Here is a 16,796-nt window from a genome sequence, read left to right on the forward strand (position 1 = left end):
GATTTTTGTTTACCAAAAATATGTATAAGAAAACGTATCGGCCTAAACTGAGGAAAAAAATGTTTTTATATATTTTTGGGGGATATTTATTATAGCAAAAAGTAAAAAAGAATGCTTTTTTTTTTTTCAAAATGTATGCTCTTTTTAATGTTTATTGCGCAAAAAATAAAAACTGCAGAGGTGATCAAATACCTCCAAAAGAAAGCTCTATTTGTGGGGAAAAAAGGACGTAGATTTTGTTTGCACGACCGCGCAATTGTCAGTTAATGCAACGCAGTGCCGTATCACAAAAAGTGCTCTGGTCTTTGGCAAGCCAAATGGTCTGGGGCTGAAGCGGTTAAGCTTTGACAATAAAACCTGGAAGCTGATTGGTTACTATGCACAGCTGCACCAGATTGTTTGGGCACCAATTTTAGTAAATCTCTCCCATTGCGTCATTTTGGCTTGGCTACCCTTATTGAGGTGCCACTGGAGGCTACCAAATATCTTGTTTTCAACAGTGGATGACTGTTTAAGGCCTCTTTCACATTGGCTCTGCAGGGACTCTGTCCACTAATCCCCGCTGAGAAGGCCGGTGGCTTGTCTGTGTTTGCGCCACCTATGCAGCGCAGACACAGACACTGCCCCGAGATGAAGTATTACATGACTTCAATGCTGCGCATGCGTAGAGAAATTCCCCATGTACTGTACACTGCAAGTCTCTGCTACATCTCATCAGCCTAACCATTGAGGAATTACAATTTTCAGAAATTGATGGGGAAAGGCCATAAGGACTAATGTGAATGGTAATCACACATTTGGTAAATCAGTACACACTAGAAGCCCACCATATAGTGCTAAAAGTCAGACAGTAACTAGGAGATGTAAAAGGTCAGTGGCTCTTAGAAATCCTTCAGTAAGAATTTCCCATGTATCTTTACCTGAAGCTGCTGGTCTACATCTGGAAAAGACAAAGGAAAGGCATTCTCTGCAGATGATTCATCTGTAAAATACAAACACACATAACTCCGCTATGTAAAATAATACAATTACCTATATTATCCCTTCGCACTACATGATACTACCACTCTGGCATAATATTCATGTTCAGACATGTGCAATTCGTTTAGTTCCAAATTCGTTTTTTAACAAATTTTGACAAATTCGTTCATTTGGAAATATCCAAATGAATGAAAACCCATTTAACAAATTTTTCCAAATATTCGTACATTCAAAAATTCAGAAATTCAGAGATTTTAAAATCTGAAAATTCGAAATTCAAAAATCCAGAAATTTGAAAACTGGTAAATTTGAAAATCTGGAAATTCTAAAATTCTAAATATGAAAATTCGAAAATAAGAACGATAATTCAAAAGAGTGAAAATCTGAAAATAAGAATGAAAATTCAAAAGAACGAAAATATGGAAATAGGAATGAAAATCCGAGAATTCAAAAACCCGAAAATTCAAAAATCTGAAATAATTACTAAGATTGACTGAAAAAGGTGCAGTGCTAAATATAGCTGGTATTTCTACCAAGTGAAAATAATTTGTGTTTAAACATCAAAAACGTGCAAAAATTTGCATTATATGTGAGAAAACATATACACACACACAAACACACACACACACACACACACACACACACATATATATATATATATATGTGTGTGTGTGTGTGTGTAAAAAATATCAATTTATTTTCAATAACTATTACTAACAATTAAATTATAGGTATCGGAATTTCCTTTCAAATTTGGCTGTTAGTGAACGTAATGAATGCGAATTTATCCAAAGTTGCGAATTATCCGAAATAACGAATGCCGTATCTAAACAAATGGAACGTAACAAATTAATTATAACAATTATTTTTTAACTTTTTATTATTATTTTTATTTAGTATTAATTAGTTCCATTCCATTTGTTTTGATGCGGCAATCGTTATTTCTGATAATACGTAACTTCGGATAAATTCATATTCGTTACTTTGACTAACAGCCAAATTTGAAAGGAAATTGCAATACCTATAATTTAATAGTTAGTTATTATTAGTTACTTAGCTATTATTTCGAATTTTCTGATTTTCTTTCTTACATTCGAATTTTCAAATTCCCAGATTTTCGAATTTACGAATTTACATATTTTTGGATCTTCAAAATTTCAAATTTACGAATTCACAAATTTTGATCATAAAGACTGACCCGAAAAACAAAAAAAGAAAATGAATGAAAAGAAAACTAACACATTTTTTGGGCAGTACACATGTCTATTTATGTTGTTTAGGTATGCATAAAATTCTTCTGTACGGTATCTCTCCAAATCTGGGTTTATCATGGCCAATGGCTGATCTGCTGACTGGCTGAAGATTAAAACGGAAATAAACCCATGGATTTAGCAAGTTTCAAAAAGCAGTTCCTGAAATGCTGGGAATGCTAATATTTCTTTTTTTCTCAACTAAACTGTGAAATCATCGAATGGCTGGTGTCATAACTGATCATATGTGCAGCACCATGGCAGTTGCAGATCAAACAGAAGCAGCTTCCTTGGCTGAAAAGGATAGGAGGGTTTACTTCTGCTTTAACTGCTGCTCAGTGGTCCTGGGCTTCAAAAATTAGAGCTTTCAGCAAGAAGAGACAGGAGCTACGCTGGAGGCATTTTAAAGCACACACTCATTTTGGTAGTATAATTATTAATATGGAATGTATGTTCCTTGCTAAAGAGCATTATTTATCAATTGCTTTTACTAACGTTCCACTTTAACAGCTTGCCGACTGCATCACTTAGATGTATGGAAGCAAGGCGGCTCTCCTGCACTGGATCACGTACCTAGTACATAATCCGGAAATTCCAGGTAGGGGGCGTGATTAGACACAGCACAAGCCAATCAGTGGGTGCCTGCAAATGGATGTCCGCCAGCACCTGCTGATTGGTGAGGAGAGACACAAAACAGAGCTCTGCTTATGTAAACAAGGCAGAGCTCTGTTCTATCAACAGGCATCTGATAGATTTTCTTTCCCTGCACTGCTGGGAATAAAATCCATCAGATCCTGTAGTAAAAACAGCACATATACACAAAAACACTGTTTAGGCACACATTTAAAACTTTAATCACCCTAGATGTTTAACACTTTCCCCAGCCAGTGTCATTAGTACAGTGCATATTTTTAGTACTGTGTTAGTGTCATTGATTCCCACAAAGTGTCAAAAGTCTCAGTGTCATGAAGGGGTTATTCACTAAAGCTAGAGAGGGCAGCATTAGTCACAATTCTGCAGAGAAACCAATCAGCTTCTAACCCCAGCTTGCTTAATGAAGCTTTAGCAATAAAACATAGAAGCTGATTGGTTTCTCAGCAGAATTGTGACTAATCTTGCCCTCTCTAGCTTTAGTGAATAAACCCCATTGTGTCAGACTTTAAGTCACAATGTCACAGTCCCGCTAAAAGTCACTGATCACCATCACTAATATAACAATAAAAAAAAAAAAATTCCTGTATACATCCCATAGTTTGTAGACACTATAACTAACCAATCAATATACGCTTATTGGGATTTTTTTTATTAAGAATATGTAGTAGAATACATATATTTAGGGAGAAATTAGATTTTGTTTTTAAATTTTATTGAATATGTTTTATAGCAGAAAGTAAAAAATTTGTTTTTGTTTTAATTGTTGGACTTTTATTGTTTATAGTACAAAAAATAAAAAACCCAGAAGTGATTAAATACCACCAAAAGAAAGCTCTATTTGTGGGGGAAAAATGACATCAATTTATTTTGGGTACAGTGTTCCATAACCAGTTAAATTACCACAGTGCCCTATTGCAAAATATGGCCTGGTCAGGAAGTGGGGTAAATCTTCCGAAGGTCAAGTGGTTAAGCTCTACAGGCCATTTTTAGAGGGCTTCTTGGGTCATATGAAAAAAGACCCAAAATGGCATTTTCTTATTTCTGACATGACACTGTTTTTACAATAAGTATGTGAAATGTGTCTATCTGAGGTGCTGGTGGCTTTGTTGCATGTGATCGATAACAGATCACTTCTTATGTTCGATAACATATATAATAGAATTGTGAGTAGAATTGTGCAGCTATCCAGGCCATAGAGGGAAAATTGGGTGATTCTACCACTGACAATGTATCACTAGTCCTTATATCTCAGTGTCCATAAAGATAGTCCTATACATAATATACAAAACAAAAAGCTTCTGTGCAACAATGTAAAGTGGTGAGTGTACAGCTTGTATAACAGTGTAAATTTGATGTCCTCTCAAAATAACTCAACACAGCCATTAATGTCTAAACCGCTGGCAACAAAAGTTAGTACACCCCTAAGTGAAAATGTCCAAATTTGGCTCAAAGTATCAATATTTTGTGTGGCCACCATTATTTTCCAGCACTGCCTTAATCCTCTTGGGCATGGAGTTCACCAGAGCTTCACAGGTTGCCACTGGAATCCTCTTCCTCTCCTCCATGATGATATCACGGGGCTGGTGGATGTTAGAGACCTTGCACTCCTCCACCTTCCATTTGAGGATGCCCCACAGGTGCTCAATAGGGTTTAGTTCTGGAGACATGCTTGGCCAGTCCATCACCTTTACCTTCAGCTTCTTTAGCAAGGCAGTGGTCATCTTGGAGTTGTGTTTGGAGTCGTTATCATGTTGGAATACTTCCCTGCGGCCCAGTCTCCAAAGGGTAGGGATCATGCTCTGCTTCAGCATGTCACAGTACATGTTGGCATTCATGATTCCCTCAATGAACTGTAGCTCCCCAGTGCCAAAAGCACTCATGCAGCCCCAGACCATGACTCTCCCACCACATGCTTGACTGTAGACAAGACATACTTGTCTTTGTACTCCTCACCTGGTTGCCACACACACTTGACACCATCTCAACCAAATAAGTTTATCTTATGCCGCGTACACACGATCGGACTATCCGGTGGACTTAGTCTGGCGGACCAGATTCCGCCAGACAATTCGATCATGTGCTCCAGCGGACTTTTTCTTCCCAAAAGTCCGGCGGACTTAGACAGAAGACCTGACTGAAAATTGTCCGCCGGACTCGGCTTTCGAGCAGACAATCTACTTGTCTGTATGCTGGTCCGCCGGACTTTCCAAATGAACGGACTTGCCAGCACACGGACTAAAGTCCGTTAATGTTAAACATGACTTCATGTACAACGGGACTAGAGAAGGAAGTCAATCTCGCCGCCTCCATCGGTGAGATTGACACCTTTTAACCCCCTTCGCCTGGTATGGGTTTTAAGAGTATCCCCTACTCCTAAAAATGGCGTGGGGGTACCCCAAAATCCATATCAGACCCTTATCTGAGCACGCAGCCCGGCCGGTCAGGAAAGGGGGTGGGGAGGAGCAAGCGCCCCCTCTTCTGAACCATACCAGGCCACATGCCCTCAACATGGGAAGTGAGTGCTTTGGGGAAGGGGGGTGCCCTGCGGCCCCCCACTCCAAAGCACCTTGTCCCCATGTTGATGAGGACAAGGGCCTCTGGCCGTTGGTTGTCGGGGTCTGTGGGCGGGTGCTTATCGGAATCTGGGAGTCCCCTTTAATAAGGGGGATCCCGGCCCCCCACTCTATGTGAATGAGTATGGGGTACATCGTACCCCTACCCATTCACCTGAGGAAAAAGTGTGTCAATAAAAAAGCACTATACAGGTTTTTAAAGTAGTTTATTAGGCAGCCCCTGTCGCTGTCTTCTTCTTCTTCCTTCTTCTGTTCTTGCGATGTTGACACGACGCTCTCTCCCGCAGTAATGCCGCGGACACATTACGTGGCGACTTATATAGGCATAAGGGAGGGGGTCACCGGGGTGATGTCACATGGTGACCCCGTCCCCTTATGACGTCATACCCCCAGGGTGCTGGGACTATGACGTCATAAGGGACAGGGTCACCATGTGACATCACCCGGTGACCTTGCCCCTTATGCCTATATAAGCTGCCGCGTACCGTGTCCAGAATGCACAGCAGGAAAACACTCCCACTGGGCTGGTTCTGAGAGAATAGTGGCATTCAATGCACCCAGCTAGACTGCGTTTCTACTCTTGCTGGCGGTGACAGCGACACCTGTGGTCAAGGAGAACCCAGTGCAACCCAGCTGGACTGGTACTGAAAACAGAAATTTAGAGAAATAGTCACGAAACCCAACTGTGGCTTCAGGCAAATTAACTTTTCAAAAAACCATAGCGCCTGCTCGTCAGGAGCCAGCGATACATACATATATATAAATATATATGTATAATTTTTCTTTTTCTTTGAAAGATCACATGAGTTCTGTTCTTAGCTGCATAAGGGTAAATGTAGACATGTGTTTAAATCTCCCTGGCCTCTGAAGCCTGATTCTACTGACAGGTGGTGAGGAAGCGATGCACTGCTTCCTTGCCGCTTGTTTTAATCCCATTTTTGCCAACAAATGTGCCGGTTGTGAGGTGTTTGCAGTGCTTCTCCATCGACATGTGTGGCGTTCAGCAGGTTTTCCACCTGCCGATCGCTACAAGTCGGGTCAACTTTGCAGCGGGCGCCACGCAAAAGCATTGCGGACACGACATGTAAACATTCTCATTCGCTGCTAATTGCAGCTTAAGGGGAGGGGTTGGTGGGTGGCAAAAGCAGCTCAACCATGCATTTTTGCCACCCTCCAACTACAGGTCTAAACGGGGACTAAGGCTCAATTCACATCTATGCATGTAACTTGCTTTTGAGCGTTTCTGCAGTGCTTTTTGCTGTGTTTTCTGCGGTTTTAGACACGCGTTTGTGGCAGGTTTTTGATGTGTTTGCTGTTTTTCATTTTTTATGCATTTTTTTTTTTAATTTGGCCAATTTGTTGGCAGATTAAATAATACAAAACGCATCAAAAACGCGATAAAAATGCACTACATGCTTTTCTGCAGTGTCTCCATTGACATCCATTGAAGCAAAAAAAAGCAGTGTTTTGCTTTTAACCACTCGCCGACCGGCTGCAGTACATATACTGCAGCAGGTCGGCTCTATTGCATGAAACAACGTACCTGTATGGTACTTCATGCAAAAGCCAGTGGGGCCAGCGGACGCAATGTCCGCAATGTAAACAAAGCAGACAACTGTTCTGTCTGAGATGAACACAGTGATCTTGTGTTCCTCCTAATCAGGAACACGAATCGCTGGGGGTTATTTACAAAAGGTAAATCCACTTTGCACTGCAAGTGCACTTGGAAGTGCAGTCACTCTAAATCTAAGGGGTAGATCTGAAATGAGGGGAAGCTCTGATGATTTTATCATCCAATCATGTGCAAACTAAAATGCTGTTTTTTATTTTCCTTGCATGTCCCCCTCGGATCTACAGCGACTTTACTTCCAAGTGCACTTGCAGTGCAAAGTGGATTTGCCTTTAGTAAATAACCCCCACTGTGTTCATCTAGTGAGTCCATCCCCCCACACAGTTAGAAAGCACCTCCTAGGGGCACACTTAACCCTTTGATCGCCCCTGGTGCTAACTCCTTCCCTGCCAGTGTCATTAGTACAGTGACAGTGCATATTTTTAGCACTGATTACTGTAGTAATGCCACTGTGTCAAAAGTGTCAGTTCGGTGCCCTATCTGTCCGCCGCAATGTCGCAGTCCTGTTAACCACTTGCCTACCAGGCACGAACACCCCCTTCCTGCCCAAGCCATTTTTCAGCGCTGTCCCTCTTTGAATGACAATTGTGCGGCCATATTACACTGTACCCACACAATTCTTTTAGCATTTTCTTCACACAAATAGAGCTTTCTTTTGCTGGTATGTAATCATTGCTGGGTTTGTTATTTTTTAGAGAGAAAAAAAGACCAAAAATTTAAAAAATAAATAGATTTGTTTTACTTTTTTTCTGTCAGTAAATTTTGTAACTATGTATAACTGGGGGGTGGGTTGCGCTATGGATCCTTAAGAGTGAATGTAGAAAGGAAAAGAAAAGAAAAGTTAAAAGGTAAGAGCAGCCTCTATTGATTTCCACCCACGGGTGGAACGATGCAAAGACAAAGGGGGGTAATAGATATGGCGCTTATACCTATATGTGGGGACTAGTAGTGTGTGGGTGTATAAAAATGTATTGTATTGTATAGGTCAATTTTCACATGTGTGGCAATATATAATTCTTAAAGTGCTGACTAATTTTGGGCCAAAGTGTATATAATATATATTTTCCAGCGTGCTGGTTCAAAACCCAAAATTTTAAAATTAAATGAAAATTAAATAAAAATACAATAAACTCAAAGTGCACGCCAATGGCAACAGGTTACAATGTAGCAAACCATATAACTTATTAATCTAAATAGCAATATGCAGTTATTAAAGTATTAATCTAAATGGCAATATGCAGTTATTAAAGTGCGCGTGCAAATAAATTCTTACAGACCTATAGGTGAAGACTAATTGTGATAGCTGGTGGATTAGTCGTGAAAAAAGAATATTAAAGTATATTACGTATACTGTGGTGCCAAACTATAATAAATAAACATATATGAAATATCACGGTGGTAGCATAAACTGGTCTGATAGTGATGCTTTACATAAATTAGTATAAAATTAATGAAAATTAAAAATTAAAATACCATCTACATGAAGCATAAATGTGCTAAAATGATAAAACACAGAAAAATTAAATAAAATTAAAAAATCCAAAAAAAAAAAAAAACGTGCAAAATTAGTGCAAGAAAATGTGCAAACAATGCAGGCAAATTTTAAACGTTGGACGTGATGGAGCAAGTCTCTATTGGGTGGCGGAAAAAACCGCAGGTGCAGAAAAGGAGGGGGGTGATGTTTTCCAACTGTGTTCTTCACATTCGGTGGCTTAAAAAGGTGTTAAAATTATTATGCTCTCACCAGAAGGAGGACCCCATCCGGGGTGGATCAACATTCACAATATTAGCTATTGTGCGGCTCTCTGGCTTCCTTCCACTTTAAAGATTAGGGATCCCTCGTTCCTCCGTGAGTAGCAATAAGCCCCGTTTATATGGAGTAGAGAAGAGGCACAACCATAGTGTGATACCGTTTTTAAAGAATTTTATTGCAGAAAATAGTTAAAAAATTACTCACAAACAACTGGTTTAAAAGTGCGGTGTGTACAGCTTTTAAAATTCCCGCTGTTGCAATCTCCGTCTGAGCTCGAGGTGTACGCTGCCTGGCCACGCCCTACGCGTTTCGTCACATGGACGTCATCTGGAGCGGCCATTTTCGTACACCTTTCCTGTTTTATAGGGTGTATTGTGCCTGTTGCGCATGCGCGATCAATCGGCGCCATTTTAAGTGAGGGAAATGCCCTCTTGCACATGTACTGCTCGACAAGCACTATACGCCAGGGGAATGGAGACGCTGCAACGAAAACAATATCGGACGTATATCGAACCTTATACATAATAAAATAAACTACAGATATATACTGACATTTGTACCGGCATATAAAATAAAGAAAGCGGATGGTATTAGATGTGAAGGAAGCAGATGGTATTAAATATGTGTAGTTTCAAAATAGAAGTGGGGAAGGTTAGGTATGTTATACTTGTTCATAGTGAGTGAAATGAAGGAAAAAAATTGGAAATTAACAGGGATCAAAATAAAAAGTGTAAAGTGAAAAGACTTATGATAATAGTATATATATACTAGTGAGAGAGTTATTACTGAAAAAGATGTTATAATCCGAGCGAAAATCCAGGTATAATAGGTATATCATAAAATATGGGAAATGTATAAGAGGAATATGTATAAAATATATATAAGAAAAATTGTATATAAAAAATATATATATATAAGAAAAAATAATAAAATAATAAAAATAAAAATAATATAAAAATGAGAAAAAGACACTACAAAATGGGAAGAAAAGGGGAGAAATGTATATATTGAGAACCGTAAAAAATTTTTTTTTTTTTTTTTTTTTTTTTTTTTTTTTTTTTTTTTTTTTTTTTTTTTGAGAACCGGAAAATTTTAAAACCGAAAAATTCAGAAAAATTTAAAATTGCAAGGGGGAGTGGATATGGAAGGGCTTACTTTGCCAGGGGTATGTGTTGATCTAGTTGTATATGTGAAAAATTCTTTTGTGCTTATATAGAGCATTAGCGAGCTTTGTTAAAGGGGGGGGATCTTACAGAGACCTTCAGCCTTATTCACAAAAAAAAATTATTAACACTATTAAGATTTCACAGAATGAAACTAAGTGGATTTTTAACTTAGATACGCTACACCCTAGAGGAATGAATGTAGACCTGGACCTCAACTGTTTTTTAACTAACTTTTAACCATTTTTTAACTTATTTTTAACTATTTTTTAACTATTTTTTAATTCATGTGGACTGAGCAGAGAGAATATAACACATCCCACCAATCAGCAAATTTTATCACACCACGCATAAGATAATACCACTGATTTTATCTGAGCTCCCGACTTTTACCGGGACTTCAATATACCATTTGTCATATCAAGGTCCACACGGATATCCACCATGACTATTATACTATCCACTAATCTTCATTCAACTTTGCTTACATATACGCATTACTTCTCTTTATTTTTATACTATTCCATTTTTATACTATTCCATTTTAATATAAAAAATTTTTTTTTTTTTTTTTTTTTTTGGCATTTTTTGATAATTTTTGATATTTTTTGACATCTCCTCTAATACAGCAATTATTTTTTTGTGAATAAGGCTGAAGGTCTCTGTAAGATCCCCCCCCTTTAACAAAGCTCGCTAATGCTCTATATAAGCACAAAAGAATTTTTCACATATACAACTAGATCAACACATACCCCTGGCAAAGTAAGCCCTTCCATATCCACTCCCCCTTGCAATTTTAAATTTTTCTGAATTTTTCGGTTTTAAAATTTTCCGGTTCTCAAAAAAAAAAAAAAAAAAAAAAAAAAAAAAAAAAAAAAAAAAAAAAAAAAATTTTTTACGGTTCTCAATATATACATTTCTCCCCTTTTCTTCCCATTTTGTAGTGTCTTTTTCTCATTTTTATATTATTTTTATTTTTATTATTTTATTATTTTTTCTTATATATATATATTTTTTATATACAATTTTTCTTATATATATTTTATACATATTCCTCTTATACATTTCCCATATTTTATGATATACCTATTATACCTGGATTTTCGCTCGGATTATAACATCTTTTTCAGTAATAACTCTCTCACTAGTATATATATACTATTATCATAAGTCTTTTCACTTTACACTTTTTATTTTGATCCCTGTTAATTTCCAATTTTTTTCCTTCATTTCACTCACTATGAACAAGTATAACATACCTAACCTTCCCCACTTCTATTTTGAAACTACACATATTTAATACCATCTGCTTCCTTCACATCTAATACCATCCGCTTTCTTTATTTTATATGCCGGTACAAATGTCAGTATATATCTGTAGTTTATTTTATTATGTATAAGGTTCGATATACGTCCGATATTGTTTTCGTTGCAGCGTCTCCATTCCCCTGGCGTATAGTGCTTGTCGAGCAGTACATGTGCAAGAGGGCATTTCCCTCACTTAAAATGGCGCCGATTGATCGCGCATGCGCAACAGGCACAATACACCCTATAAAACAGGAAAGGTGTACGAAAATGGCCGCTCCAGATGACGTCCATGTGACGAAACGCGTAGGGCGTGGCCAGGCAGCGTACACCTCGAGCTCAGACGGAGATTGCAACAGCGGGAATTTTAAAAGCTGTACACACCGCACTTTTAAACCAGTTGTTTGTGAGTAATTTTTTAACTATTTTCTGCAATAAAATTCTTTAAAAACGGTATCACACTATGGTTGTGCCTCTTCTCTACTCCATATAAACGGGGCTTATTGCTACTCACGGAGGAACGAGGGATCCCTAATCTTTAAAGTGGAAGGAAGCCAGAGAGCCGCACAATAGCTAATATTGTGAATGTTGATCCACCCCGGATGGGGTCCTCCTTCTGGTGAGAGCATAATAATTTTAACACCTTTTTAAGCCACCGAATGTGAAGAACACAGTTGGAAAACATCACCCCCCTCCTTTTCTGCACCTGCGGTTTTTTCCGCCACCCAATAGAGACTTGCTCCATCACGTCCAACGTTTAAAATTTGCCTGCATTGTTTGCACATTTTCTTGCACTAATTTTGCACGTTTTTTTTTTTTTTTGGATTTTTTAATTTTATTTAATTTTTCTGTGTTTTATCATTTTAGCACATTTATGCTTCATGTAGATGGTATTTTAATTTTTAATTTTCATTAATTTTATACTAATTTATGTAAAGCATCACTATCAGACCAGTTTATGCTACCACCGTGATATTTCATATATGTTTATTTATTATAGTTTGGCACCACAGTATACGTAATATACTTTAATATTCTTTTTTCACGACTAATCCACCAGCTATCACAATTAGTCTTCACCTATAGGTCTGTAAGAATTTATTTGCACGCGCACTTTAATAACTGCATATTGCCATTTAGATTAATACTTTAATAACTGCATATTGCTATTTAGATTAATAAGTTATATGGTTTGCTACATTGTAACCTGTTGCCATTGGCGTGCACTTTGAGTTTATTGTATTTTTATTTAATTTTCATTTAATTTTAAAATTTTGGGTTTTGAACCAGCACGCTGGAAAATATATATTATATACACTTTGGCCCAAAATTAGTCAGCACTTTAAGAATTATATATTGCCACACATGTGAAAATTGACCTATACAATACAATACATTTTTATACACCCACACACTACTAGTCCCCACATATAGGTATAAGCGCCATATCTATTACCCCCCTTTGTCTTTGCATCGTTCCACCCGTGGGTGGAAATCAATAGAGGCTGCTCTTACCTTTTAACTTTTCTTTTCTTTTCCTTTCTACATTCACTCTTAAGGATCCATAGCGCAACCCACCCCCCAGTTATACATCTTTATATTCGGAGCCTCTACTGACTCCCTATATTGGGTTGCAGCAATGGACCTCTTTAAATATATTGAAAGCAGAGCAATTAATATAATGGAAATTTTTAACCAAGAAAATGTAGCCATTAAGCAAGACCTAGATAGTTTGTTCAAACAACTCAAACACAGCCTAGAAAAACAATTAAGAGTATGGTGGGACATAGCCATCCTAGAAATGTACATCTCTGAAAAGATCACTCCAAGAAGGCTAAGATGGGATGTCTCCCCTAACGATGCTCTTAACGATAAACATCTGATGGAGGACTGGTACAAATTCTTCAATGAAAGCGAAACCTTACTCTTACAAAAAATCGTACTTAGGAGGCAGGTCAAACTCAAAAATATTGAGACGGAAATCTCAATAATCAAAGACCAACTATCACCACATATTAACACAAATGAATACAAAGAGAAAGAAAAAAACTTACAAGAAATGATCAAAAAGTATGATAAAGAGATACAACAAAAGAAACAGAAAAAGTTTCGGAGGGATGTACTCGATTATAAAAATCAACAAGTCTATAAGTGGCAAACGGACGCCACATATATAGAAGAGGACAACAACATTTCTATGGGTGAGGATTCAGAAGAAGACCAACCGAATGGAACAGAAGAAACATGGCAACCACCCACTCCCACACCCAACAGGATAGAAAGAATTAGGGTACCAAATACACCAAATTACAGAAGGCCAGAAACAAATAATAGTAGATACCAGAACAGAGGAGAATGGAACACTCCCAGAGGACCACTACAACGTGAACCAGACCTACACAGCATACCAAGACACCAGAACAGGTACTCCCCTCTTAGAAGATACCCCCAAACCACCCCATCCCAAGGCAGGTACCAAAGGGATTTTTTATACAGGGGCCAAGGATACAGACCCCCGAGGAACCCCCCATTTGGGCCAAGAGGAGGATGGAGACCGTTCCGGTATCCAATAAGAAGCCAACATCAAGACCAATTCAGAAGAAACGGATGGAACCCCAGATGGTCGGACCCAGGGAATACGAGGATGGAACATCTAGAACATCAGGACTACCAAGAGAACCAGAGAAGGGAGTACAGACCACCAAGATGGGCAGAAGAAAGCGCAAGAGGGGAAAGAGAGGAGGTGTCAAGAAAAAGAAGGCGAGAATACTAGGAGAAGGTATTTACAACCTGAGTAATGCAACCTTCAACGAAGATGAACTAAAAATATTGGATTTAGGGCTAAAATTCGCTCCAGACAAAGATCTGGACAAATTCGAAACTTTCATTGATGTACAAAAATTCGTCAGAAAATTAAACATTAAAAAATATTTTGCTAACACAAAAAATGCAGGGAAAGTGGAAGAAGAATCTAGTTCTAGTTATAGACATTCAACACTAAGAAACAACTCAATTTTTAATCCGAACCAACCACAGAATGAGGGTATAAAGGTTTTTAAAAAAATGGTGGAAAAAGACATCAGGGCATTAACAATCAAACCTTCCAAGAAGAAGGGGATCTGGAAACACATCAAACAATTGGAGAAGAATAGGGATATAGTCATCAGACCGGCTGATAAAGGAGGAGGACTAGTTATTCTCAACAAGACTGACTATGAACAAGAGATGTCCAACCTCCTCAACATTCCTAACACCTATAAACAACTAAAGAAGAACCCTAAGGAAGAATACAATAAGAAACTGCATAAATATACCCAAAAGGGTCTATCTAAAGGGATCCTGAACAAAAAAGAGGCAAGGTATCTAACACCCAATGCACCGAAAACTCCAGTTATTTATTATGTCCCAAAAATCCACAAAAGCCAAACGCAACCTCCCGGAAGACCAATAGTAAGCGGAATAGACTCCGTATTTTCTAGATTGGGAGCCTATATAGACGGATATTTACAACCATTAGTAACAAAAGGGAAATCCTATCTGAAGGACAGCAGACAACTACTAAAGGAGTTGGAGAATATTAAAATAGAAGACCAGGATTTACTAGTTACAATTGACGTCAACTCCCTATACACCAACATCAGACAAAAAGATGGCCTAAATGCAGTGGAGTGGGCTCTCCACAATAAATCAGAATTAAAACACGCACAAATAAATTATATATTGGAAGGATTAGAGCTGGCGATGAGCCACAATCACTTCTGGTACAAAGGTAAATACTACGCACAAACTAAGGGAGTAGCGATGGGCGCAAAATATGCACCCAGTGTGGCGAATCTTTTCCTAGACCATTGGGAGGAGGAACAAATTTATGGAACACCCAGAAAGCACCTTAAAATGTATAAAAGATACATAGATGACATTTTAATCATATGGGGCGGATCTCAGACAGAATTAGAGTCCTTTCTGGAAGAAATAAATAACAATATCTATGGAATCACATTTACCGGCAAATGGGATATCCACAGCATTGATTACTTAGATCTGCAAATCTTCAAAACGGAAGGTCATCTAGGTACAAGAACCTTCTTCAAAACCACAGACCGAAATGCCTACATACCCACTTCTAGTTGCCACCATCCTAAATGGATTGGCAATATACCCAAGGGACAACTCTTAAGAATATATAGAAATTGTACCAAAAAAGAGGACTTTGATAAACAAGCGGAAACCATTATCAAAAGATTTATACACAAGGGGTATAAAGAGCCCTATCTGAGGGCACTCAAAGATATCGTAACTAAAATGGAGAGGAAAAAACTAATAGAAAACAAAGCAATTGGTAAGAAAAATAAGAATATAGAGACAGCCTTCCTCACGGGGTTCAGCAGACAGCACAAGGAAGTGGAAAAAATCATAAAGAAACATTGGTCCATTTTGAAAACCGATGATGTGCTAAAACAAATTTTACCTAACAACCCAGCATTCATCTATAGAAGAGCCCCCAACCTGAGAAGTAAAATTGTCAAGAATACAATTGATCCTCCACGCAACATTAAGATCAGCAAACACCTAAAAGGGTTCTTCAAATGTGGGCAATGCCTACCTTGCCGCAGAAGTAAGCAGACACATAGGAAAACTACTAAATTCACCTCCACCACGAACGGGAGAGAATTCTCGATAAAAGAATTAATTTCCTGCAAAAGCACTCATGTGACATACGTTTTAGAGTGCCCCTGTCACAAACAGTATGTAGGAAGGACAACACGCGAACTACATGAAAGGATAAGAGAACACATCAAAAATATTAAAATAGGGTATGAGAAACATAGTGTCTCGAGACATTTTAAAGAATTCCATAATCAAGACCCTAAACAAATGACCTTCTATGCCATTGACAAGGTCAAAGGACACTGGCGAGGTGAAGATATGACTATTAAGATTTCACAGAATGAAACTAAGTGGATTTTTAACTTAGATACGCTACACCCTAGAGGAATGAATGTAGACCTGGACCTCAACTGTTTTTTAACTAACTTTTAACCATTTTTTAACTTATTTTTAACTATTTTTTAACTATTTTTTAATTCATGTGGACTGAGCAGAGAGAATATAACACATCCCACCAATCAGCAAATTTTATCACACCACGCATAAGATAATACCACTGATTTTATCTGAGCTCCCGACTTTTACCGGGACTTCAATATACCATTTGTCATATCAAGGTCCACACGGATATCCACCATGACTATTATACTATCCACTAATCTTCATTCAACTTTGCTTACATATACGCATTACTTCTCTTTATTTTTATACTATTCCATTTTTATACTATTCCATTTTAATATAAAAAATTTTTTTTTTTTTTTTTTTTTTGGCATTTTTTGATAATTTTTGATATTTTTTGACATCTCCTCTAATACAGCAATTATTTTTTTGTGAATAAGGCTGAAGGTCTCTGTAAGATCCCCCCCCTTTAACAAA

The 16,796-nt window shown here is 37.9% G+C and overlaps 1 protein-coding gene across 2 annotated transcripts in view; it reads right to left on the reverse strand.

The window, feature by feature from the left end:
- Positions 1-16,796, reverse strand: part of MAP3K7CL (MAP3K7 C-terminal like) — a 92,283-nt gene that overhangs the window by 15,045 nt on the left and 60,442 nt on the right. For both annotated transcript variants that reach the window (XM_077480019.1, XM_077480017.1), the window contains one exon: positions 921-982. In XM_077480019.1, the coding sequence (XP_077336145.1) occupies positions 921-982 (62 nt within the window). The remainder of the gene's footprint in view (positions 1-920; positions 983-16,796) is intronic.

This window comes from Lithobates pipiens, unplaced genomic scaffold, assembly GCF_037356315.1.
Source record: "Lithobates pipiens isolate NorthernLeopardFrog02 unplaced genomic scaffold, aLitPip1_a1.2 Scaffold_16, whole genome shotgun sequence".
Lineage (NCBI taxonomy): Eukaryota > Metazoa > Chordata > Amphibia > Anura > Ranidae > Lithobates > Lithobates pipiens.